Source organism: Neofelis nebulosa, chromosome 10 (assembly GCF_028018385.1).
Source record: "Neofelis nebulosa isolate mNeoNeb1 chromosome 10, mNeoNeb1.pri, whole genome shotgun sequence".
NCBI classification, from domain to species: Eukaryota; Metazoa; Chordata; class Mammalia; order Carnivora; family Felidae; genus Neofelis; species Neofelis nebulosa.
Window position 1 is genome coordinate 107,592,096 of NC_080791.1, and position 23,015 is coordinate 107,615,110.

Sequence of the window (23,015 nt, forward strand, 5' to 3'; positions counted from 1 at the left end):
TCCGTTCACGGTCTGTCAGTTGTCTGCTTTGTGTTCCTTGCACCATCGCGTCTTCGGTCGAAGGCTGATCGGACCCCGGCCCCCCGAGGGAGCGGCTGGGCTGGGCAGGGGTCACTTAACCACCTCGGCTGGTGGGCAGGGAGAGGCAGGAGCCTGCAGTCCAAGGGGAAAGGAGGCCCGGAGAGCGTGTTCCCTCTCCAGTCTCTTCCTCACTTGAACGATTTCTACCCTTTCCTCAAAACCTGCTTCAAATGTCATCTCCTTTATGAAGTCTTTCGTCTCCAGGTCAGGGAGCCATGTCCCCCCTCCTGGGTCCTGCGGCACGATGATCGTGTGTCTCTTATGCCGGTTACCCTTGCTGCATTAGGATTTCGGGAAACCCCGTTTCCCTGTCATCCTGCCCAATCTGCCATTCAGGGCCAGGGAAGGACCTGGCCTGGGACTGAGGAGCCCCCACCTCCCTATCAGGTGTGGAAGTGGCCAGATAGTTGGGCCGCCCCCACATAGTCTGCCCAGTGGCCCTGGGGGCTCCTTCTCTGGCTGCCCCTAATACCGCAGTCACTGCTTTCTGCTGCCACAGTCTTGGCCTATCTGTCATCTGCCCTATGGCTGGGACTCCTTTATCAGAGGGTCTCTCTCCCGTCCACGTACCTGGTCATCACACCTCCTCGTAGTTCCTGGGGGCCTAGTACTGCTCCTGTCTGGAAATTTCACTTGGGATTATCCTGGGCATCCGATCTTCAGGGCCTCCAGAGAGGGCATCTGAAACTCCCAGTCAGCTCGAAGCTGAACAGTCCCTTTTTGTTGAAAGGAAACTAACATTCGTAGGGCACTTTATTGTGTGTGCCAGCCTCCGTTTTGAGCATTTACAAATACCTCTTTAATGCTCAGAACAGCACTCCGAGGTGGTAATTAATCATCCCTTTTCGGTAAGTAGGGACTGGGAGGCTCTTGAGAACGTAGTAACCCGCTGCGCCCTCTCCTGGTAGGGGGTGGTCAGCCTTAGAGCCCAGGCTCAAAACCACCCACTGTGAGGGCTGAGGACCCCAGGCTAGAGGATTTGGGGAGAGATCGGGGTTTGCAAAGAAGTGGGTGAGAACCGAGAGGGGAGCAGTTCCAAGACCTGCCTGAACCCTGGCTGTTCAGGCTGCGAGGGGCGGGGGAGGAAGGGGGGAGTCCTGGCACTAGCCACGGAGGTGAGGACCAAGGGATGAGGAGGGACAGGAGGTGCCCCGGCATGACTTTCCAGAACCGGGTCCCAGTCCTCCCTCAGCCAATTCCAGGTTGTTTCAGTGGATCGCCCACCCCTTTGTCCCGCGGGGCCGCCTCCCTCAGGAGCGCTGAGCCCAAGGGCCAGGCTGTCCCCAGGGGGCGGGGAGTTGAGGACCATAATGGGGCTGGGAGACGCTGGGAGGTTTGCGTGGTGCCTGTCCGGAGAGGTGAGCCGGCAGATGTCCAGGCTGGGGCCGTGCCGCTGGCCACACTGGATGGCCGGCGGGGCAGTACCAGGACTCCGGTCTGAGACTCCAGGTCGGACCCAGCGGCGGCCCCTCTCGGTCTCCTCGGCCCGTCACCTGCCGAGATCCGCCGGAATTGGGGGGCTGGGCGGCCGCAGGTAAGGTGCTGCAGGGCCCGGCGCCGGCGGCAAGGGCGCGGCACGGAGGGAGGCGCGGCGCCGGAGGGGTTAAACTTGGAAGGAGGGGGGCTTCTGGCGGCGGGGGGGGGGGTCCCAGCCCCGGCGGCCGCCCGCTCCGCCCCTGCCGCCGCCGCCGCCTCCGCGGCCCAGCCGGCACCGGCGAGGCCGCGCGGGAGCCCGGGCCGCAGCCGCAGCCGCAGCCGCAGCCGCAGCGGGGCCGACAGTGAGTGCGGGGCTGGCGCGGGAGGGGGTGCGGGACGGGAGCGGGGGCGCGGACGGGACTCCCCGGCAGGGGTGCGCAGGGTGGGGGGAGGGCCGGGCCGGGCCGGGCGGGGCGCGCACCTCCCGCGCGTGGGCGCCTCCGGGAGTCGTGCGGCCGCGCGTCCTGCCGCCCGCACGCTCCCAGGCGTCAGCGTGGAAGACTCGGGAGGCGGTGGGAGCGAACCGCGGGGGTGCAGCGTGTCTGGGTGGCGAGCGCTGCGCGGTGGCCCGACGGCCCGGGTGTGTGCACGGGAGTGTGTGCACACGTGCGCGTGGACCTCTGGGGTGCCTCGGCCTGGCGCGCACGCCCCTGGGGGGTCCGGGTGTGCCCGTGAGTCTGGGGAGCGTGCCGGTGGAGCGTGTGCGTGCGGCCCGCGCAGCCGGGCGGGCGGGAGCCGCAGGGAGGAGCGTGGGCGCGCGGGTCTTTGTGCCCGCGTGTGTGCGCGTGGGCGCCGCCGCCCGCTGTCCCGGGGGCTGACAGCTGTCCCGGAGGAGGCTGCCCGGGTTCGGCCCTTATCGCTCCCGCCCTGTTCCTTCCCGGAACCGAGCACCCTCCCCCCGCCCCCCCCACCCCCCTCCGCCCTGCCTCTCCTCTGCGCGGCGACCGGGACCCGCCCCTGGGTTCCTCGAAAGCCCGGCGGGGCGCTGGGAGACCCTGGAGGCTACCCGTCCGGCCCAGCGGGTCGCCGCGGAGCGGGGAGAGGCGGGAGGGGGGAGAGAAGCGCGAAGATGCTGCCGCAGCCGCAGCGGAGGAGCCGGGACCAGCCATCCCCGTCCCCGCCCTGCGCGGTCCGGCCTCCCCAGCCTTCTCTTCGCGCGCCTCCGCGCCCCCTCAGCCTCCTGCGCTGAAGCCGCTGCCTCACGCCCCCTCCAGGCCCCCGGTGTTTTCTCGCTCGTCCAGCCTCTCGCTCAGGAGGCTCAGTCTCTTTCCCCCTTCCGCTCTCCTTCCTTTCCCTTCCCGGTGCCCTCTTCTCTTCCCATGTCCTGGAGTCCCTGGACAGGGGCTGAGGGCCGGGCAATGGAGGTAAGGGGGAGGACAGCGGTGGGGGGACTGGGTGTGCCCTGGTCCCAAGTGTCCCGGCAGAGGGATGTGAAGATAGGACACCTATGGGCAGTAGGACTGGGGACTCCGAGGACCTTTGGGTGTGTGGGGGTTGGAAGAGGAGGGTGTGGGGGTGGCAGCCCAGTTTATTGATCCCGGCCTCCCTGGTTCTACCCACAGTGACCACAGCTCCCCAGGAGCCCCCTGCCCGGCCTCCCCAGGCGGGCAGTGGAGTCAACCGGGCCCCTGGGCGGGCCATGCGCAGCACCACCCTACTGGCGTTGCTGGCCCTGGTCCTACTCTACTTGGTATCCGGTGCCCTGGTGTTCCAGGCCCTGGAGCAGCCCCACGAGCAGCAGGCCCAGAGGGAGCTGGGGGAGGTCCGAGAGAAGTTCCTGAGGGCCCATCCATGTGTGAGCGACCAGGACCTGGGGCTCTTCATCAAGGTGCGTGGGTGGGCAGGAACCCCTTCAGCAGTCACCTGTGACCCCCCCCCCGCCCCCCGAAACTAGCTGCATGCCAGTGGGGCCCCGTGCTGGGTTGCTGCTTCCAGACTGGCACCCCCTGACGGCAGGGTGCCGCTGAGGGGCGCAGGCCAGAGGTTGGGATCCGGCTCTCTGGGTTTTCAGTATCGCGGCCATGGGGGCATTGATTTGCCTGGCCGTGCCTGGCATTGCACTGAGCCCCTGGACTGTCTTCTTCGGTGTGACTGACGGTGGTTGAGTGAAGGAACGAGTGAAGGAAGAAATGAATAAATGGCTGGAGCCCGTGAGCTATGTCACATTTTCACAGGCCTACCTCACCGGCTCAGGGGTTGCCAGATGAAACCCAGGGCGCCTGGATACTTGTGAATTTTAGCCACTAAGCAGCGAATAGTTTTTAAAAATAAATACACCCTGCGCAGTATTTTTGTCTCCTAAACCTGGCCACGCCGCACTGGTTTCGCTTTGGAGTCACCGATGCCTTGGAGACACCCAAGAACACTGAACACGCCCCCAACCCCTGGAAAAATGCACGCGTAAACACGTCCGGGTGATTTCAGAGGGTTCTGGGATCCCCTAAGCTTGCCGCCAGGGATGCCAGGTTAGGCCCCCTTCACCGCCAGCGCACGGGCTTATGATGAGAAGGCTGGAGGAAGGGGCAAGGCAGGGGTGGGGTCAGCTTTGGGTTCAGTGACTAACAGTGCAGGGCTTCGGCCTGCTGGGGGTACCGTCAGGCAAGCACCTTGGTCGCTTCCTCTGATTTCTGAGCGACGTCCTGTAAAACCTCCAAGGTTTCACGTTAATAAATTAATGTTTATTACTTTGCTGAAGAGTCCCCCTCTTTCTCCGCCTGTTCTTTCGGAGGGAGGAGCCATCCGCACGGAGGCCTCCGTGTTCCAGCTGATTCCCAAGGTGGCAGGACCAGGAGCCCAGATGAGGGGCGGGGTGGGGCCGGGACACAGGCGGCCTGACGTCCTCTCTGACACTTCCAGAATGCAGAGGAAGGCTCAGAGAGGCCCGGGCAGGAGAATGTGTCTGGCCAGACCACAGGGCAGAGGAAGGGAGGGAGGGAATCTGACCTATTTTTTCTCCACAGTGGAAATGCTTTTTCCCTGGATAAAAAAAGAAGAAAGGGAAGGGCAGAAATTAGAAGTGTGGGCGACAGCTGCTTTCTCTTCCACAATTAGGGAGGCAGCAATTATGCACCTACCGGCTGCTAGGTGCTGTGCTCTACACCATAGGGTGACCAGGGAAATGCATAGGGGGCGGAACAGGTGGAGGTACAGGCTATACCGAGAGGATGTCACTTCGGGATGAGGGGACGGATCCAGGGACAGGTTACTGTAGGATTCAATGGAAAGGGAACTTTCCTTGCTCCCTTCTCTGTGAAACACCTGTTGTGTGCCGGGCCCTGGGCTAGGTGCTGGGGGCTTTGAGGGGGAAGCCAGGGGCCTTGGGGAGGAGCTGGTAATTGATGGGAGGCAGGTGAGAGGCGTAGGATTCAGAGATGTGCGATTGGGTTGCCAGAGACCTACCGGCAGAGGAACAGCATGGGCAAAGGCGGGGAAGCTGGAAAGCTCAGAGTGTTTTGCAGAGCTTGGGTTTAGCAGATGCCTCGTCACTGGAAGCAAAAATTAGAACACACAGGATGACAAAGGATTTTTTTCCCCCTAAGTAGTGAATTTATTGGAAAAGTCTTGCAAAATAAAAATCAAATCACTTTAATCATACATTTCACTTCTTGGCTTCATTTAACAATTATTATGACAGGAAATGGGATCATCTCAAAATCTGGGGGTAAAGTCACCGCAGCTTGGGTTCCCAATGGGAGCCCCAGGAGAGAAGCCTGGAAAAAAAGGAGGTTGGGAACAGGGACTTGAATGCTGGGCTGGGAGTTTGGATGCTATGCTAAGACAGCAGGGAGCTACGGAGGATTTGGGGCAGTCGCCTTAAGCAGATGAATTTGGAATGGGTCTTGCTAATGAGGATTGCAGTCAGAGAGAAAGAATGTGCTTTATGGTCTCCTCCATGGCCCTGTGCGGTGGCTCTGTGCTCCTTCGGTAAGAGCTCCTCCGTCACTTACGGCAGATACTCTCAAAACACGGACTCTGCCTTGGAGGGACGCACAAGGTGGCAGGAGGGACAGACACATGGCCACTTCATTAATCTAATCATATCGATGGAGGACCAACTAGGTAGCACAGGGTTTGGCTTGGACTTCAGCAGGGTGGGCGGGGGCTTGTGTGTCCACGAACCTTCAAATATTGGATGCAAAATCTGATGGCATCCGAACCCTCCTGGGGGAAGGGCCCCTGACTTCCATCAGATTTTCTAAGGCAAGGAACTCAAACTCAGCTTCCATAGCGGAGATGGGAATGGGGGGCTATGTGGAAAGCTGGACATCACTGGGCATGATCACCACCGGGGACTGAGTTAACAAAGACACAGGGCTTAATTTGTTGCGAGTGCCTTAACTCTTCACAACCCTCTGAGGTAGGTGCTATTACCACCATCCCCACTTGACAGGGGCAGAAACAGGCACAGAGTGTTAACTTGCCTGAGGTCAAGATTTAAACCCAGGCTGACTGCGCCCGCCCGGGTCTGTGCTCCTGACCGCTGTAAATTTGCAATCGTTTGCGTGAAATTAAGGGACAGAAGACTAAAATGCTTCTAAAACAAGGTGGAGGCCAAACAAAATTGGGCCGCCCAATCTGCAGTGTCTCCTCTGAGGGACTGGCCTCAGGAAGACCAGGGGGAAGGGGAGAGCTGGGAGGGGTAGGGAGGAAACCACTCTGGAGACTGGAGGGCCAGGGGGTTGGCCAGGACAGTAGGGAAGGACTGAGGTTCCTCCTTCTGCGCCTTGTCCTGCAGGAGGTGGCTGATGCCCTGGGAGGGGGTGCGGACCCTGACACCAACTCAACCAGTAACAGCAACCACTCAGCCTGGGACCTGGGCAGCGCCTTCTTTTTCTCAGGCACCATCATCACCACCATCGGTGGGGGAGGGGACTGAGCATGTGGAGTGGGGGGGTGGGGGGGGTGGGGGTGGGGGGCAAGGGGGCCGCTGGGCTTTCTCAAGGGGGAAAATGCAGAGGGAGGAAGGTGGGTGCCAGGCAGCCCCTCGACCTCCTGCACGCTCCCTCTGCCCAGGCTATGGCAACGCGGCCCTGCGCACAGATGCCGGGCGCCTCTTCTGCATCTTTTACGCGCTGGTGGGGATCCCGTTGTTCGGGATCCTGCTGGCAGGGGTCGGGGACCGGCTGGGCTCCTCTCTGCGCCGCGGCATCGGTCACATCGAAGCCGTCTTCCTGGTGAGCTGCTCCTCGCCCTGCGCGCCCTTGCGTTACGCTGGGGTTACCCTGCCCTACGTCCCCAGCCGGGCACCGGGAGCGCGCGGGCCTCTGAGATCGCGAGAGCCTCGCGCACAGGCTCGAGGAGGAGCCGGTGTGGGGCGCGACAGCGGAGGTTTTGGCGACTTCTTGGCTCTGGGCCGTTGCTCCTCCCTGCAGAAGTGGCACGTGCCACCGGAGCTGGTGCGAATACTATCCGCGGTGCTCTTCCTGTTGATTGGCTGCCTGCTCTTTGTCCTCACGCCCACGTTCGTGTTCTGCTACGTGGAGGGCTGGAGCAAGCTGGAGGCCATCTACTTCGTCGTAGTGACGCTCACCACGGTGGGCTTCGGGGACTATGTGGCCGGTGAGGCCACCTTTCTTGCGCTGCACTTCCCTAGCCACTTAATTGATGCCCGGGGGGGGGGGGGGGACTGCAGTCTCGCTTCTCCCTCCAAATTCCACGTGGTGTACGTGAGCTCACAGGCGCTCGCTCCAATCCCTACCCGCGCTCACGGAATGTACCTTCACATTTGTGCACGTATGCAACCCCTCATATGCCCTTACATTCTTGCATGCCCGCACCCCACGCATGCTCACACATAGGTTAAGCGCACCCCTCACACGCGTCACATTTATATGATATATGTGCACTCCTCACACACGTTTACACTCCTGCACGCGAGCACACTCCCTTGCATAATCTTACCTGGCACACCTCCAAGCCACGTGCACTCAACGTGCCTGCATTCACACGCTCTAGCACATACCCATGGCCCTGGGGAGGGCGGATCCTCTCCCTGAGCTGGGAAGAGGGGCAGTGAGCCAGCAGCTCACAGGCTTAACGCTTGCCCCACAATCAACATCTTTCTGGCCTCCCCGGTGGTATCCCAGGCGCCAGCCCCAACCAGAACTCTGCAGCCTACCAGCCGCTCGTGTGGTTCTGGATCCTGCTCGGCCTGGCCTACTTCGCGTCAGTACTCACCACCATCGGGAACTGGCTTCGAGTAGTGTCCCGGCGCACTCGGGCAGAGGTAGGCGCGCCCCTGGGTCTGCGCTGCGCTTGCGCCGTGGCGCTGAAGCGCTGTACCTAGCAGCGGGCTGACCCGTTGGCCTCCCTTCCAGAGCGTGGGCTCCTCAAGGCAGGGACGGAGTGCGCCCGGCCCAGGGACAGAGGGTTACATTTGGGCCGGTTTGCTGGTGACTCCATCTCTGCTCTCTTGGATAGGGTTGCCTGATTTAGAAACAAACCAAAACAAAACAAAAAGCAGGAAGCCCAGTGAAATGTAAATTTCACATACATAACAAATACTAGTTCAGTGTAGGCGTGTCCCAAATATTGCATGGGAGGGATATACACATATCAACATTTAATTTGTCGTTTGTCCAAGTTCACATTTAACTGGGCGACCGGTATTGTGTCACCTTACTGGCTGAGCCGGCGGAGGAGCCGGATAAGAGACGCAAAGGTCTCTGGGGGGCACCGGAAGGATGGCTGAAATAAAGCTGGGGCTTTCTAGAAAAGCTCCTGGAGAAGAGGGCTCTTAGGTTCCGATGGAGGAGAGGAGAGTGTGTAGCTGGGTTGATGAGCCTTTTCTCTCGCTCGGGAGGGCTGAGGCAGGAGGACCAGGAGGAAAAGAGGGGCAGTGCCTGATTGACGACGGGTCAGGTTCCCGGGGTTGCGGAGGCGGTAGAGGACCCGTGGTCGAGGACTCCCTTTACTCCTCGCGCAGATGGGCGGCCTCACGGCGCAGGCCGCCAGCTGGACCGGCACCGTGACGGCGCGGGTGACCCAGAGAGTCGGGCCCACGGCACCACCACCGCTGGAGAAGGAGCGGCCACTCCTGCCTCCACCGCCGTGCCCAGCGCAGCCCGCCGGCGGGCCCCTGTCCCCTGCGCTCCCAGCGAAGGCCGAGCCGCCAACCCCGCCATCCCCGCCCACCCCGCCCACCGCCTCCGCGCTGGATTACCCCAGCGAGAACCTGGCCTTCATCGACGAGTCCTCTGATACCCAGAGCGAGCGTGGCTGCGCGCTGCCCCGCGCGCCACGGGGTCGCCGTCGCCCCCCTAACCCTCCCCGGAAGCCCGTGCGGCCGCGGGGCCCAGGGCGTCCCCGGGAAAAAGGCGTGCCGGTGTAGGGGCAGGACCCCCGGCCTGGGCCTCTCAAAGGGCTTCGTTCTAGCTCTCCCTGGCATGCTCTGCTTGTTTGACCAAAGAGGCCTCTTTCGACCGGACTGAGGCCTGGGGAGGAAGCTACGGGTTGCTTGTCTGCCACCCTCCCCCCCCCCCCCCCCCCCCCCGCCCGGCTCCTGGCCCTCTCCTCACTTCATTCATTTGCAGACCCCCCAAGGCTTTCTGTCTCGCTGTCCCGGCTGGGCCCGTCCCTCACAACACCTCACGACTGTGCCTCAAAGCCTGCATCAATAAACGAAAACAGTTTGCACCGCTGCGGGCGTGCGCGCTCCGGGAACGCGAGTGGGTGTGGGAGAGCTTGCGTCGGGCCGCCTCCGGGGCAAGCCAGGCCTCCTGCGACCCCCAGGCCGGGCCTCCTCCCCCCCCCACCCCCCCCACCCCCACCACGCGTGCACCCGAAAGGGCCACCCTTGGGCCCGTGTCTCTGCCGGGAGGCTACCGAGGAGGGTCCGGATTAGGAATGTGCCAAGGCGGGCTGTGCGTCTCCAAGCTCAGTACAGACGTGGGGGGCGCGGGGGTGTGGGTGGGTGGGGAGGAGATAATGGCATCTAGTGTGGGGGTTGTAGATTGAACTCTCCCTCGCGAGACCCGCAGCGCCATTCCATTCGGGAACGCGACCCTGCCCCTCCCCGCTCCTGGAGCGTGACGCCCTCCTCCTTGCCCCGAGGCCTGTGGCGACTGGGTCCGTTGGGGGCAGAACCATGGAGGAGGAAAAGCCTTTCAGAGTAAGAACGCTTCCCGGGCCCCCACACCCTGCGAGCCCCCAGACTGAGTCCAGCTTGGGTCCCCGGCTCTCCTCTCCCTCAGCCTTGGCCCGGGGGCAACTCCCAAAGAGCCCAAAGCGGAGCCTTGAGCCGACTCCACGGAGTCATGGCCCTGGTAGGGCTCAGGATCCCCGTCCCCCAGCCTGCTCTTCCTCTCCTTCCCCACTCCCCGCTGCCCTTGGCTTCCCTCGTTGTATGTGGCCCACAGGCGTCTTTGGGCAGCGGTGGCTCAGACACGTCCAGACCAGACAACGACATCCGGAATCTGTGGACCAGGGCCACGCTGTCGCAGTCGAAGCTGAATGTGCCTCTGCCCAATGTCTGCGAGGACTCCGACCTGGAGGACAGCAGCGCACACAGCAAGACTCGCCGGTGGTACAACGAGAAGGCCCGCCGTGACTCGGACGGTGGTTGGGATCACGGAGAGTACAAGGACAGTTTCAAGCAGGAGGAGCTGGAGGATCACTCCTTGTTGGAGCTGCAGCTCCGTCAGGAAAGCTCCCTGGGAAGCCATTTAGAGGAGGGGGACGTCGATTCCAAGACCGAGATTGGTCAGTGTGGCCTCACCAGGCTGTGGGTATCCACAGGGCAGGGGGCTGGCCAGGACCTCAGTATCTGTTGGTGTAAAGTGGAGGGGAGGCGGGTGGGAAGCTATGGGACCCAAGTTTCCAGGATTCCCTTCCTGGGCGGGGCGCCCTCTCTCATCTTTCACGCTTTAAATCAATCATGCTTGGAGCGCCCTCTACTGGGAAGGCGTCATACAAGGTCCTGTGGCCCAGGCGCGCCCGGCCCGAGACAACCACCCCCCCCCACCCCCCACCCCCGCCAAAAGGCGCAGAGGCAGCGCGGTAGGACTCCTGCTTTTAATGGAATCATTGGGATAGTTGAGAGGAGGAAGTTACTTTCTTGTGTATGGATTTGCTCTCGTTGAGGACGTGCCTATCTTTCATTCACTCAGTCATTGGTTACAATTTCTAAGTACCTCCTTCTTCTTGGGCACTGTTTGGGGGTTGCCCGTCCCCCGCGCTGCCCCCCGCCGCCCCCCCTTCTCCCCCCCCCCCCCCCGCCGCCTCCGGGCCCCTTCATCAGGGGATTGGAACTGATAACAATATAGTAACTGCCATTTATTGAGTGCCAGGCACTGGACTTCCTTTGCACGATCGCCTTAAACTTCACAACCTCTGTAGAGGGGCCATTCTTATTACCCCATTTTACAGACGAAGAACTTGAGAGTCAGAAAGTTTCAGTCACTGCTCCTAAGCCTCACACAATGGAGTAGTCAGAACTGGAACCTTGGTGAGGGGGCCAATAAAGCCCAGGGTGGCAAATTACTGTCCCATACTGTTTTCCAATAAGGTGGCACCTGGGGCTGGTCTCTGAAGGCCACTCCCCGCCGCCCCCCCCCCCCCCCCCCATCACATGCCTGCCCATACATTTCCTCTGCTCCGGGGCAGACCCAGCAGTCCGGAGATGACTGATCTCTCTTTTCTCTTCCAGAAATGTCTTCCTCAGAGTCATCGCTCAATATCTTGAAGCACACACCCCATCGAGCCTACTGGGCGGAGCAGCAGAACAGGGTTAGCAGCACCCAGGGAGATGAGGGGTTTTAGTGGAGTGGGGGATGGGCGAGTGGGGGTGGCAGAGGTGAAGGGGGGAGGGTGTTTCGTAGAGTGGTGGGGCAGGCACGTTAGTTGGGGGTCTTGGGGCTAGAGGGAGCAAGCAGGTGGGGCACTTCAGCTCTGGGCAGGGCCGGGGTCCCTTGGACATCTGAACCTCTTGCTGCCTCTCCAGCTGCCACTGCCTCTGATGGAACTCATGGAGAATGAAGCTCTGGAAATCCTCACCAAAGCCCTCCGGAGTAAGCCCCTCCCTCAGACCCCACAAGAGACCCTGGGGGATTTTGCAGGGCTCAGGCCTCTGGGAGTGGGAGTTCAGGATGTGTCTACCCTGTCAGATTCCCTTACCACCCACCGATGTTCCAGGAGCCCCACCATAAGTAAAAAGTCGGGGGACTGGCCACAGGGACACCCAGTGGGGAGAGCATGAGGCCTGGGCTCCAGCCTTGGGGCAGCTCCCTTTTAGCTGATGTGGCTTTTCTAAAGCTGTTTCCATCCCCCTGCCGAATGGGGATGACAATCTTTGTGGGGTCTTGGCCGCCTCCCTTGGTGCTGTGAGGAACCTCTGAACAATGGATTCCTCGGGTGAAAGTTCCCTTGTTTGCCCTGCTTACGAAATAACGGAGGGGTTGCTGGCTAATCACTTAGAGTGGGTGGCCCAGCAGGGGTTCACAAAGCTGCAGGCTACCACTGTCCTAGTTCAGGCCTGCAACATCGCTAACTTTGCCCTCATCCACCCTCCACCTCAACACTCTGATCCTCCTCCACACCCCCCATCTGTTTGGAGTGCAGGTGTATGACTTGACCTTTTGAAAGAAAACCGTCAGGGCCCAGCACCTTGGAGATTCAAAGTTTCCCAGATTAACACACACCCGAGCGCCAAGCGCTCCTGCCACCCCAAATCACCCGCGGTTGCTCAATTCTCACATGCGGCACGCACTGCTGGGGAGGCCATGCCCCCTGCTCACTGCCCTAAGCGGAGCTCTGCCCTCCAGGCTACCGGTCAGCCATAGGCCGGGACCACTTCCTGACCAAGCAGCTGCAGCGATCTATCGAAGGGCTCAAGAGGCGCCGGAGCAAGAGGCTGAACCTCTTGGCGTACTGAGAGCACCGCCTCGGGCTCGAGGGACAGCCGGACTCCGGCCCCGGGCCCTTGTCCTGTCCCCAGACCCAAGCCTGACCCCGTCCACGTGGAATTTGAGTCCTAGAGAAATAAAAGACTCTAGTGCACAATCGGTGAGTCAGTGCGTGGCTGCCCGCGTGAGGCGGACGCACGTGGCCCCGCCTTTCCCCGTGACCTTCACTCGGTCACCGCAGTGACCTTGAGCGTTCTTCTGTCCAGGCCCTATTGGCTCCGCCTTCCCGGGACTTGAAATCCAGGAGTTCTTGCATGTTTTATGTCTGCTTCTCCCACCCCGGGTCCAGCGGCTTTGTGGGGATATTGGATCTGCGGTCCAAGTGCCCCGATGGAGTAATCTTGGGGGAAGGGGGAGAAGGGAAAGGGGCAGCGCCTCTCTAGTATGGGCACGCTAGGCTCCGCCCTTCATGCATATGCAGTTCACTAACCTCTCTGTTCCTCCCGCCTCATTTACATATGTAAGTCTCCCTGCCCCGCCACTGCGGCCCCTGAGCCACCTCGCCCACTCCTCTCGCGCACAGCGCGCTCCGCCTCCTTCGTTACGTAAGAGCGCTCATGGTTCCAACCCCCTCGCCGAGTCTCCTCTGGCCCCTCCCCCTTGGCGGCCGCCTCCCCGAGTGCGCCAATCTGGCTCGGCGGCGGTGGGCGGGACCTTCATGAAGGCCCGCCCGCTGGCTTCGCCGGCTCCGCCTCGACCGGTCCGGGCACGCAGGCGCTGCCTGCCCCACTTGTCTGATTAGCATAGGGCGCCGAGCCCCGCCCCCTGCTTTGCATGCGCACGGCCGGCCCCACCCCCGCTGTCAGCTGGAGGAAGCAGAGTAGGAAGCGGCCGCGATGTCCTTTTGTGTCCTACAAGCCGCCGGCGGCGCCGCCGAGTGAGGGGACGCGGCGCGGCGGGGCGGTGCGGCCCGAGGAGGCGGCGGAGGAGGGGCCGCTCGCGGCCCCAGGCTCACCCCGGCGCTCCGGGCCGCTCGGCCCCCATGCCTGCCCGCCCGCCCTGCCGGAGCCCCAGGTCCGGGGGCGGAGGGGAGCGCCGCTGGGGGGGGGTGGACGGGCGGGGCGCGGGGGCCATGTGCGAGCGCGGTTGGGAGGCGGGCGGGGGGGCGGGCTCCGGGCGGGTCCGGCTCCAGGACCAGCCCGGGTCACGGTTGGGACCGGGTCGAGAGCCAGACGGGGTTAGGGTCCGGGCGGGATCCGGCGTTCAGGTCTTAGTGCGTCGGCCCGGGACAGGGGCCGGTTCTGGCTCGGGCTGCAGGTCCTGGCCAGGGTCAGGCTTGGGCCTCGGGTCCAGTCCCAGGGCAGGGTTCAATCCGGCACCTGGAGCAAGTCGAAGTCCCAGGGGCGGGCCGGGGTGGAAGATAGGGAGGGTTCCCTGTTGGAGAAGGGGCTTTGAAGACCACGTGGGGGCGCTCAAAGGGGCCTTGGGCCACCCTCCTCTCTGGGTCAAAGGTCATCGCACCGGCGGGGGAGAACTTCCTCCTCCTTGGCGCTCCCCATTTACTTCCTGATAACCTGATAGAGGTCCCCCGCGGGCGGAGGGGGAGGGGAGGCGAAGCAACTTTAGGCAACTTCCCGTAGGTGTGCGCAGGTTGGGGGGGGGGCGGGGCGCCCCAGAGGTGGAGGATTCTGCGGCAGCGGGAATGGAAGAGTGAATGTGCTTCCCGGGGGTTGGGGGTGGGGTGGGGTGTAAGGAGGTGGAGCCGCGTCCGCGGGTGGGCAGGGGATTGGCATGCTTGGGCAGGAGGGGCGGTGTGTCAGGTGTGGAAAGGCTCTGAGTGTGTTCCCAGAAGTCTATGCCAGTGTGTGTCAGTGTGGGGGGCATGGTGAGTGGGAGTGAGTTTGTGTGTGTGGGGTGATTGTGAGCCTTGAGTGTGACTTTGTTTATGGGGTGTGAACTTTGGGGGGAGTGTGTGAAGATTAATGGGAGCACGAGTGAGAGGTGGGGTTTGGGGAAGGCCATGGGTGAGGCGTGGGAAGTGCCCCGCAGAGAGTGAGCATGTGTGAGCATGTGAAGACACCTAGAACCCAGGTGAGTGGGAGTGTGTGAACCCACACTTGTGAGCACATCAACTGCCCTTGTGTGCCTGGTTTGCGCTTCTGAATGGAGGACACCCAGGTGAGGGGGAGATCATCGAGGTCCCCAACATCTGGTGAAAATTGAGAGGTACTGCTACTGGCTGGGGATTCCAGAAGGGGTTGAAGATTGCCTGGGGACTAAGATTACCCCGCTTGCGGGCTCTGAGTGGGAGTAAGGAGTTTCCAGGCCTCCTCTGGGATCCCAAGTAGGAGACCTTGCCATCAGTTACAGGCCCTGGAGGCTTTGGAGACTCTGTTCCCATAGCAACAGCTGGGGGGGGGGCGTCTTCATGGGCAGCCCTTCCTTGGACTCTGCCCCCCTTCCCTCCCCCTCAGTGAGTCTGGAAGCCTGGCTCTAGGCCTGGGGTTGGGCAACCCGGGTGGCACGGTGTCTCCACCCCCCATCCCAGTGTCTCCCTGTGACCTGACAGGTCTCTCCCTGCAGGTGACCAGCGCCATGTCCAGCCAGGTGGTGGGCATTGAGCCTCTCTACATCAAGGCAGAGCCAGCCAGCCCCGACAGCCCAAAGGGTTCCTCGGAGACCGAGACCGAGCCCCCAGTGGCCCTGGCCCCTGGCCCAGCTCCCACCCGCTGCCTCCCAGGCCACAAGGAAGAGGAGGATGGGGAGGGGGCTGGGCCTGGCGAGCAGGGTGGTGGGAAGCTGGTGCTCAGCTCCCTGCCCAAACGCCTCTGCCTGGTCTGTGGGGATGTGGCCTCCGGCTACCACTATGGTGTGGCGTCCTGTGAGGCCTGCAAAGCCTTCTTCAAGAGGACCATCCAGGGTGAGCCCCCACCACACTCCTATGCCCTTTGCCCTCTGGGCCTAGAGTCCCCCAACGGGTGGCAGTAAGCCCCCAGACAGCTGCGGTACAACTTGGGGTTCCCGGGTTCCTCCTACCTCCTGGGAATGCCATTTTGCTAAAAAGTGAAAGCCACCAGGATGTGTTGATGGATTGGAGGTGGAACGTGAGAGAGGCCTCGGGAAGCCTTCTTAGGTTTCTGGGTACTGTAGGCCTAGCACCTTCCACAGTGGCTCTGAAGAATTTGAGGCAGACTCTGCCCGCTCCAAAATGTTCTTCTAGCTTCTGGCAGCTGCTCGCCTCTCAGCAGCATAGAGCATTCCCCTTTGGTGGATTTCCCCAAAGCAGCAGCAGCAGCAGCACAAGGCAGGTTTTTATGGGTAACTGAGAGCAGCTACGTCATATTTCAGCACCTAACTTTAAAAAGACTTTTTAGGTAAAACAGGCCTGCTGCCAGTTCTTGCTGAATTCTTCTCACTCAGGGAAAACCTAGCAAAACATGAGTGAGCAAGACAGAGACATAATAAGCATTACTTGAGATGTGCTCGTTACTTCTATTCTTATGGAAATCACTGGTTACTTCAGGGCTTAGATACCGTGTACTTTTGGGGAGCATTTCTTGAGGGCTTACCACTAAGCCAGGCGCTGTGCCCTCTATACGTCTGATCTGTTACTCCCCCGGCAACCCATAAGGTGCCAGCACTGGGACCATGGCGGAGGCCCAGGAAGCTTTTTAAAACCTTGTTCGAGTCCCACAGGTAGAAAATGGCAGAACCGGGACTTGAACTTGGGTCGATTTAGGTCCGCTGCTGACTGCTGCCTCTGCTTATGACTTATAACTGAACTTCGGACTGATGGCTCCCAGTGGGTTGTGACGTTCCAGTGGGTTTTGATCTGGCCAAGACCCACTGCTCTAAAACCACTTGTGCTCTCTTCTGGTTCTGAAGGTCAGTGAACTAACAGGTTCTACCCACCCTGGAACCTTTCACTCTCTGTTGACTCAGTTGACAAATCTTTACTGAGCGCTAGCCGTAAATAGCAAGTTTTTTTGGTTTTTTTTTTTTTTTTTTTTTTGATTTTTAATGTTTTTATGTTTGCGAGACAGACAGAAAGAGCGTGCGCGTGAGACGGGGAGGGGCAGAGAGGGAGGGAGACACAGAATTCGAAGCAGGCTCCGCGCTCTCAGCTGTCAGCACAGAGCCCGACGCGGGGCTCGAACTCACGGACCTGAGCCGAAGTCAGATGCTTGACTGACTGAGCTACCCAGGCGCCCCAGTGGCAATCACTTGTTGAGCATTTGGGCGCTGTGAACCATGCTGCCTGTGTTAACTGCGATATTCCCTTGAGTTCTCACCGGCCATCTTTGTAGAAAGTCCTGTTTTTTTTGTTTTTTTTTTTGTTTTTTTTTTTTAATTTTTTTCAACGTTTTTTATTTATTTTTGGGACAGAGAGACAGAGCATGAACGGGGGAGGGGCAGAGAGAGAGGGAGACACAGAATCGGAAACAGGCTCCAGGCTCCGAGCCATCAGCCCAGAGCCTGACGCGGGGCTCGAACTCACGGACCGTGAGATCGTGACCTGGCTGAAGTCGGACGCTTAACCGACTGCGCCACCCAGGCGCCCCTAGAAAGTCCTGTTTTTATCCTAGTTTTATCGCTGGGAAGACTGAGGGGTTGAGGGCTTAGGTACGGGACTTGCCCGAGGTCACACGGTCGGTCAGTGGTAGGGTCGGGATGGGCCTCCAGAGCCCTTGTTCCTCACAGACCTGCGCTTGGCTGTCCCGGCCACTGTTTCAGGCGTGGGGACCTAGCTGGGACGGTGGCAGAACTGCTCCCGTCCTGAAGCCACTTTCATTGTAGCAGAGGGGAGCGAGAAAATGGTGAGCTGCACAGAAGTGTCGTAGTACAGCCGTTGCACGTGCCGGAGGGGGACGAGCAGGATGTGTGCCAAGGAACCTGGCCGGGCTGGGGGCTCTCCTGGAGGTCTTCCCTGAGGAGGTGTCTTGAGCTGTGCACGCAGCCCTGGATATGGGGCATAGGAGAAGGCACACCGTGGGAAGGAATGCACGGGCCAAGGGCGCGTTGGCTGGCTGCGTCACTCAGGCCTCATGGTAGCCCCGTGGGGCCGGGAGGGCCACCACGCGTTCATTCAGCCAGTTGTTAGGACCTGCACTACAGCCAGGCCCTGTTCTCGCGCTCGGCGGTCTTGGCCATCATGAAGCAGACGCCGGAGCGGAAAGACAGAGAACGAAGATGTGTACGTGCGTAGCTGGTGCGGAGAGCTGCTGAGAAGCCGTCGGGCAGGGACAAGCAGCCGAAGCCCACAGAAGGGCACCTGACACTCTCACAGCAAGGGTGGGGGGGGCGGGGGGGGGTGCTGTAGGCCTCATCGGCCTCGCTCGGGCTTTAACCCGGAAGGGAAATCACTGGAGGGTTTTGAGCAAGGTTGGGGCGGGATCTGACTTGAGTTTAAGGGGTTGCCTCTGGCACCCGTGTCCACACTCGCTGAAGGAGAAAAGGACAGAGGAGGCGACCAGCACGAGGTGCGGTGAGGTGATGGTAAACTGGGGTCGAGGATAAGAAGCGGGTGCCCGGGCAGAACGGGTCAGCGTCTGGACCTACGAGGAGGTCAAGCTGGTCCCGGCTTTGTTGACCGGTTCGGTTTGGGTGTGAGAGGAGATGTTCTTCTGGATTTCTGCCCGAGGACCTGGACAGATGGAGCTGCGGGTGTTGGGACTGGTGGGTCCGGGGCTCCTTTTAGGACAGGTTAAGTTTGCAACGCCTTCTAGACATACAAGATGCCGAGGAGAGAGTAGAATAGAAGTCTAGCATTCACGCGGGTCTGGAGATAGAAATTGGAAGGCCCACGACTGGTGAGCTCACTATGGGATCTGAGTCGGGGGGGACAGGGTCCAAGGGCAGCCCTGGGGTTCTCCAACGGAAGAGAAACCAGGAATGTGGCGTTCTAAATTTTTTTTTTTTACGTTTATTCATTTTTGAGAGACAGAGCACAAGTGGGGAGGGGCAGAGAGAGAAGGAGACAGAATCCGAAGCAGGCTCCGGGCTCTGAGCTGTCAGCACAGAGCCCCGACGCGGGGCTCGAACTCACAAACCGTGAGATCATGACCTGAGCCGAAGTCGGACGCTCAACCGACTGAGCCACCCAGGCGCCCCAGGAATGTGGCGTTCTAGAGGCAGAAGACAAAAAGCGTTCATGTTTGTAGGAGCAGGACACGATCTGCAGCATTAGATGCTCCTCTAGGCCGAGTAAGATGAGGAGAGCAGCTGAGGGCAGGAGGGCCCAGAGATGCAGCTTGACAAGAGGCTCGGGGTGGAGATCAGCCTCCTGGCTCCCCCGGTCCCAGGCTTCCCTTGCCCAGGGAAGGGGCCCAGGGGGGGCCGTTCGCCTCACTGCCCCGCTCCCGGCACCCCTGCTCTCTCTAGACCTGCGCTTGCCCGGGGCGGGGGGAGGGGGCGGGAGTCGGGGCTCTCCTGTCTTCTGGGCCCTGGGAGGCCGCCACTGGAGCTCTGCCTCTTTCTGGCAGGGAGCATCGAGTACAGCTGTCCGGCCTCCAACGAGTGCGAGATCACCAAGCGGAGACGCAAGGCTTGCCAGGCCTGTCGCTTCACCAAGTGCCTGCGGGTGGGCATGCTCAAGGAGGGTGAGCGCTGGGCAGGGGCCTGGGTGCCTGGGGCTGGGGTGGGCAAGGCCTGGGAAGTTCTGGTGGACTCAACTGGGCAGGGGGGCTATGTAGAGCAAGTACCCCCCCCCCAGTCCCGTGGACACAGCGCTGTCCTGCAATTCAAGGAGTGCGTCTGGACCGTGTGCGGGGAGGGCGCCAGAAGTACAAGCGGCGGCCAGAGGTGGACCCACTGCCCTTCCCGGGCTCCTTCCCTGCAGGACCCCTGGCGGGAGCTGGAGGCCCTCGGAAAACCGGTGAGAGCTGGAGGTCCTTGGAGCTCTAGGGTTGGGGTGGGGCCAGGACACGAGAGGCCCGTTAGGTGTCAGTGCCCCCAGAGCAGTAGTTATCTTGGGCACCAGGACCCCAATTTTCCCTTCGTCTGTTCCCATTTCCCTGAAGACGTGTGCTTGAAAATACCTTTTTGTCACCAGTCCCTGAGTCGCACGGCTGGGCACAGGGACCGGTTTTTCTCACACTCCGAACTTGGCCGTGGACTTGGCTTTCCCCTGGGAAGTAGTGAGAGCCCTTCCTGGAGACAGGTGTCCCAAGAGTGGCTGGCCAGCGGCTCCTCAGAAGGCCATCGGGGAAGGAATTCTGGGAAGATGCTGGACCCCGAAGGGGCCTGCAAGGTGATGCATTCGAGTGCCTCTTCCAACTGTCACTGCAGCCCCAGTAAATGCACTGGTGTCCCATCTGCTGGTGGTTGAGCCTGAGAAGCTGTATGCCATGCCTGACCCAGCGGGCCCTGACGGACACCTCCCGGCCGTGGCTACCCTCTGTGACCTCTTTGACCGAGAGATCGTGGTCACCATCAGCTGGGCCAAGAGCATCCCAGGTAAAGGGGCCAGGTGATGTGGGGCTTCCCTGTGTAGGCCAGGCCACGCCTGGCTCTGACGAACTTGCTCAGCCAGGTCTGCTTCCCACTGTCCTCCAGGCTTCTCGTCACTGTCCCTGTCTGACCAGATGTCAGTGCTGCAGAGCGTATGGATGGAGGTCTTGGTGTTGGGCGTGGCCCAGCGCTCGCTGCCACTGCAGGATGAGCTGGCCTTCGCCGAGGACCTGGTCCTGGATGAAGAGGGAGCGCGAGCAGCCGGCTTGGGGGAACTAGGGGCTGCCCTGCTGCAGCTGGTGAGGCGACTACAGGCCCTGAGGCTGGAGCGTGAGGAGTATGTCCTGCTGAAAGCCCTGGCCCTTGCCAATTCAGGTGAGTCCGGGGCAGGCAGGGACAGATGTCTCCCTAAGGCCTTCCAGCTTGCAGCTCTGATGGTGGCCCGGTCTCATCTTGCCGACCAGGAACACTGGGGCTTAGGGAAGAAGGGTGATTTGTTCAAAGTCACGAAGAAGGCGAGGGCAGGCCCAGGAACCGCATGTAGGGTTTTGAGCTCTAGTGTCGTCCTCACATGGAAAGGTGAACGATTTAGTGGAGTGGAAGGCGGGGAGGACAAGAGGTGGCCATAGTTGGGGGTGGGGGTGGGGGAGGAGCGTGGGCCCTGGCTCATGGGCAGGGGCAGGGAGTTGGTGCCCCAGCCAGCCCCTCGAACCTGTGCCTGGCTTCTCAGGCCCCATCCAAGGGTGCCCAAGCAGGTGTTGGCTGTGCCCTTTCTGGAGCTGGCCCACGTCAGCCTCGTTCTCCTCTCTCCTTGCAGACTCTGTGCACATCGAGGATGCCGAGGCCGTGGAGCAGCTGCGAGAAGCTCTACACGAGGCCCTGCTGGAGTACGAAGCAGGCCGGGCAGGCCCCGGAGGGGGTGCCGAGCGGCGGCGGGCAGGCAGGCTGCTGCTCACATTACCACTCCTTCGCCAGACAGCGGGCAAAGTGCTGGCCCATTTCTATGGGGTGAAGCTGGAGGGCAAGGTGCCCATGCACAAGCTCTTCTTGGAGATGCTCGAGGCCATGATGGACTGAGGCAAGGGGTGGGCATGGGTGGGGGTGCTGGCAGGACCCGCCCAGTATGGGGTCAGCCCCAAGGGGGCAGAGCTGGGGTCTGGGCAGAGCCACAGCCTGCTGGCAGGGCCAGGGCAATACCATCAGCCCCTGGGAGCAGGCCCTACGCCCTCCCCTCCCCCCCTCCCAGGGGGTCTTAGAAGCTGGGAACGTGTGTGTCCAGGCTCTGGGCACAGTGCTGTCCCTTGCAAGCCATAACGTGCCCCCAGAGTGTTAAGGGGGCCTTGCGGAAGCCATAGGGGGCTGCAGGGGACGTATGTGGGGAGGGGGGGGGCAGAAGCCTGATCTCAGGGAGGGAAGGGAGTGGAGGCCACAGTCTCCCAGTGGGTGATGCTTTTGCTGCTGCTTAATCCAACCCCCTCTCCAGAGCAGAGGGGTTTTTGGAGAGCAAAGGCCCCTGCCCCCTTCGCTCCTCTCCTCATCATTTGCATTGGGCATTACTGCCCCCCCTTGAAGCAATAACTCCAAGCAGGCTCCAGCCCCTGGACCCCTGGGGTGGCCAGGGTTCCCCCCCCCCCCCATCAGCTCCCACCCGGCCTCCTCAGGGGGTAGGGGGAGCACTGCCTCTATGCCCTGCAGAGCAATAACACTATATTTATTTTTGGGTTTGGCCAGGGAGGTGCAGGGACATAGGGCAAGCCAGGGCCCAGAGCCCTTGGCTGTACAGAGACTCTATTTTAATGTATATTTGCTGCAAAGAGAAACCGCTTTTGGTTTTGAACCTTTAATGAGAAAAAAAAAAATATATCGAGCTCAAGAACACTGTTTTGCGTATCACTGGCTCAAGGGTTGGGGATACACATGATCTTGAACTAAGATACACACAATTACAGAATGAAAAACTAGCGACTCGCACGATTAAGTCTCAGTTTCCTCATCGCTCAGCAGCATGTTGGGGATCCCACGACTGATGGGAAACAGACGTCCAGACTCTGGGCACTGCAGGGTGCCCTCCAACACATCCACCTGCGGGAAAGCGGGACACAGAGCTGAGCACTTGAAGCATCGGCCTGACTGGCCGGGGAAACGGGCGATGGGCAGGTTCTCACCTCCAGCAGCACGTGGTGCATCTTCCTCAGAAACTTCTCGTCATGCTCATACCCTTCAATCGGCTCTTTGGGTACCTCGACCAGGTGCAACTGTGGACAAAGGCCTAAATCACCTCTGGGCATGCCGACCCTTGCCAGGCTACCTGGCCTGCGGTGAGACCAACCCCGTCCACCCCTCCACTCAGGGCGAGCACGGGCGTGGGGAAGGGTCCTCACGGTATCCGCCGCCTCCAGAAGCGCCGCCCACTCCACCTTGGGTATCATACGCGCCACGAAGTCGGGGTTGAACTCCACGGGGTTGATGCGGACCTCGGTGGCCTGCGGGGCGGAGGGGTTTTGTGAGGCCGGGGCCGGATCCTGGTCCCCCGGGACCAGGGCGCGAGACTGCCCCCGGCCGATACCTGGAGGCGCAGAGGGAAGCCACGGGGCCCCACCCCCCGCACATGCGAGCTCAGCAGGTTGTGGGTGAGCAGCTTCATGTCGCCAGAACGGAATCTCCCCAGGCCGGAACCGGAAAAAGCTAGAAACTCCGTGGCATCACTTCCGGGGCCGCTCCAGTCTCTGTCCTATTGGACGGCTTAGAGGAGCGGAAGTGACGGAATGCTGGAGCTTCTCGTGCTAGCCGGAGAGGTATTTGAAAAAGCTTGGTCGAATCACGCGCTGCTACCGGAAGCGTCTCGGCAGGTGATGGCTACGGCGCAGGCCCAGTGGTTTCCTTTCGCTACAAATCATGCATAGTGTAAATCACATGTAAAGCCGCCGCAATGCAGGGGTCTTCGTTGAATGCAAAATAAGCCATGTTTTTCTCCCACGCGGGCGCCTGACACCATCGTCTCCCGCCCCTCAATTCCGGTTAAGGAAAAGAAACACTGCAGGAATCCGTAAATGAGGCACATCAAAACAGCGACACCCCCACCCTTGTATGCAAATAAGTTGCACGGCCGCCGGAAACTCCGCCCCTTGGCTGCCGCCCCCGTGGTCCAGCCCCAAATGTAAATAAGCC

The 23,015-nt window shown here is 61.0% G+C and overlaps 4 protein-coding genes across 8 annotated transcripts; 3 read left to right on the forward strand and 1 right to left on the reverse strand.

The window, feature by feature from the left end:
* The first annotated feature begins 1,226 nt into the window (after nucleotides 1–1,226).
* Nucleotides 1,227–9,197, forward strand: KCNK4 (potassium two pore domain channel subfamily K member 4). 3 transcript variants are annotated; one of them, XM_058689455.1, is made up of 7 exons: nucleotides 1,227–1,615; nucleotides 3,120–3,385; nucleotides 6,293–6,416; nucleotides 6,571–6,731; nucleotides 6,930–7,116; nucleotides 7,644–7,783; nucleotides 8,483–9,197. In XM_058689455.1, exons 2-7 carry the CDS (start codon nucleotides 3,197–3,199, stop codon nucleotides 8,885–8,887), a joined length of 1,206 nt encoding a protein of 401 aa, XP_058545438.1. In that variant the 5' UTR covers nucleotides 1,227–1,615; nucleotides 3,120–3,196; the 3' UTR covers nucleotides 8,888–9,197. The 3 variants fall into 3 exon arrangements, with proteins under 3 accessions (XP_058545438.1, XP_058545437.1, XP_058545436.1); XM_058689454.1 differs by lacking the exon at nucleotides 1,227–1,615 and adding an exon at nucleotides 1,661–1,859; XM_058689453.1 differs by lacking the exon at nucleotides 1,227–1,615 and having other exon boundaries at nucleotides 1,975–3,385.
* Nucleotides 9,198–9,486: 289 nt separating this feature from the next.
* CATSPERZ (catsper channel auxiliary subunit zeta) lies at nucleotides 9,487–12,555 on the forward strand. The gene is made up of 5 exons (XM_058689458.1): nucleotides 9,487–9,667; nucleotides 9,915–10,257; nucleotides 11,204–11,283; nucleotides 11,498–11,564; nucleotides 12,318–12,555. Exons 1-5 carry the CDS (start codon nucleotides 9,644–9,646, stop codon nucleotides 12,425–12,427), a joined length of 624 nt encoding a protein of 207 aa, XP_058545441.1. The 5' UTR covers nucleotides 9,487–9,643; the 3' UTR covers nucleotides 12,428–12,555.
* Nucleotides 12,556–13,249: 694 nt separating this feature from the next.
* On the forward strand, nucleotides 13,250–21,725 carry ESRRA (estrogen related receptor alpha). Of its 3 annotated transcripts, none has more exons than XM_058689450.1 (7): nucleotides 13,250–13,472; nucleotides 14,982–15,318; nucleotides 18,881–18,997; nucleotides 19,144–19,272; nucleotides 19,686–19,853; nucleotides 19,953–20,222; nucleotides 20,665–21,725. In XM_058689450.1, the coding sequence occupies exons 2-7, from the start codon at nucleotides 14,994–14,996 to the stop codon at nucleotides 20,922–20,924; spliced, it is 1,269 nt and encodes a 422-aa protein (XP_058545433.1). In that variant the 5' UTR covers nucleotides 13,250–13,472; nucleotides 14,982–14,993; the 3' UTR covers nucleotides 20,925–21,725. The 3 variants fall into 3 exon arrangements, with proteins under 3 accessions (XP_058545433.1, XP_058545434.1, XP_058545435.1); XM_058689451.1 differs by lacking the exon at nucleotides 13,250–13,472 and adding an exon at nucleotides 14,147–14,489; XM_058689452.1 differs by lacking the exon at nucleotides 13,250–13,472 and adding an exon at nucleotides 14,498–14,624.
* On the reverse strand, nucleotides 21,672–22,875 carry TRMT112 (tRNA methyltransferase activator subunit 11-2). The gene is made up of 4 exons (XM_058689459.1): nucleotides 22,414–22,875; nucleotides 22,229–22,330; nucleotides 22,013–22,102; nucleotides 21,672–21,929 (listed from the first exon to the last, which is right to left on the reverse strand). Exons 1-4 carry the CDS (start codon nucleotides 22,489–22,491, stop codon nucleotides 21,822–21,824), a joined length of 378 nt encoding a protein of 125 aa, XP_058545442.1. The 5' UTR covers nucleotides 22,492–22,875; the 3' UTR covers nucleotides 21,672–21,821.
* Between the last annotated feature and the right edge of the window lie 140 nt (nucleotides 22,876–23,015).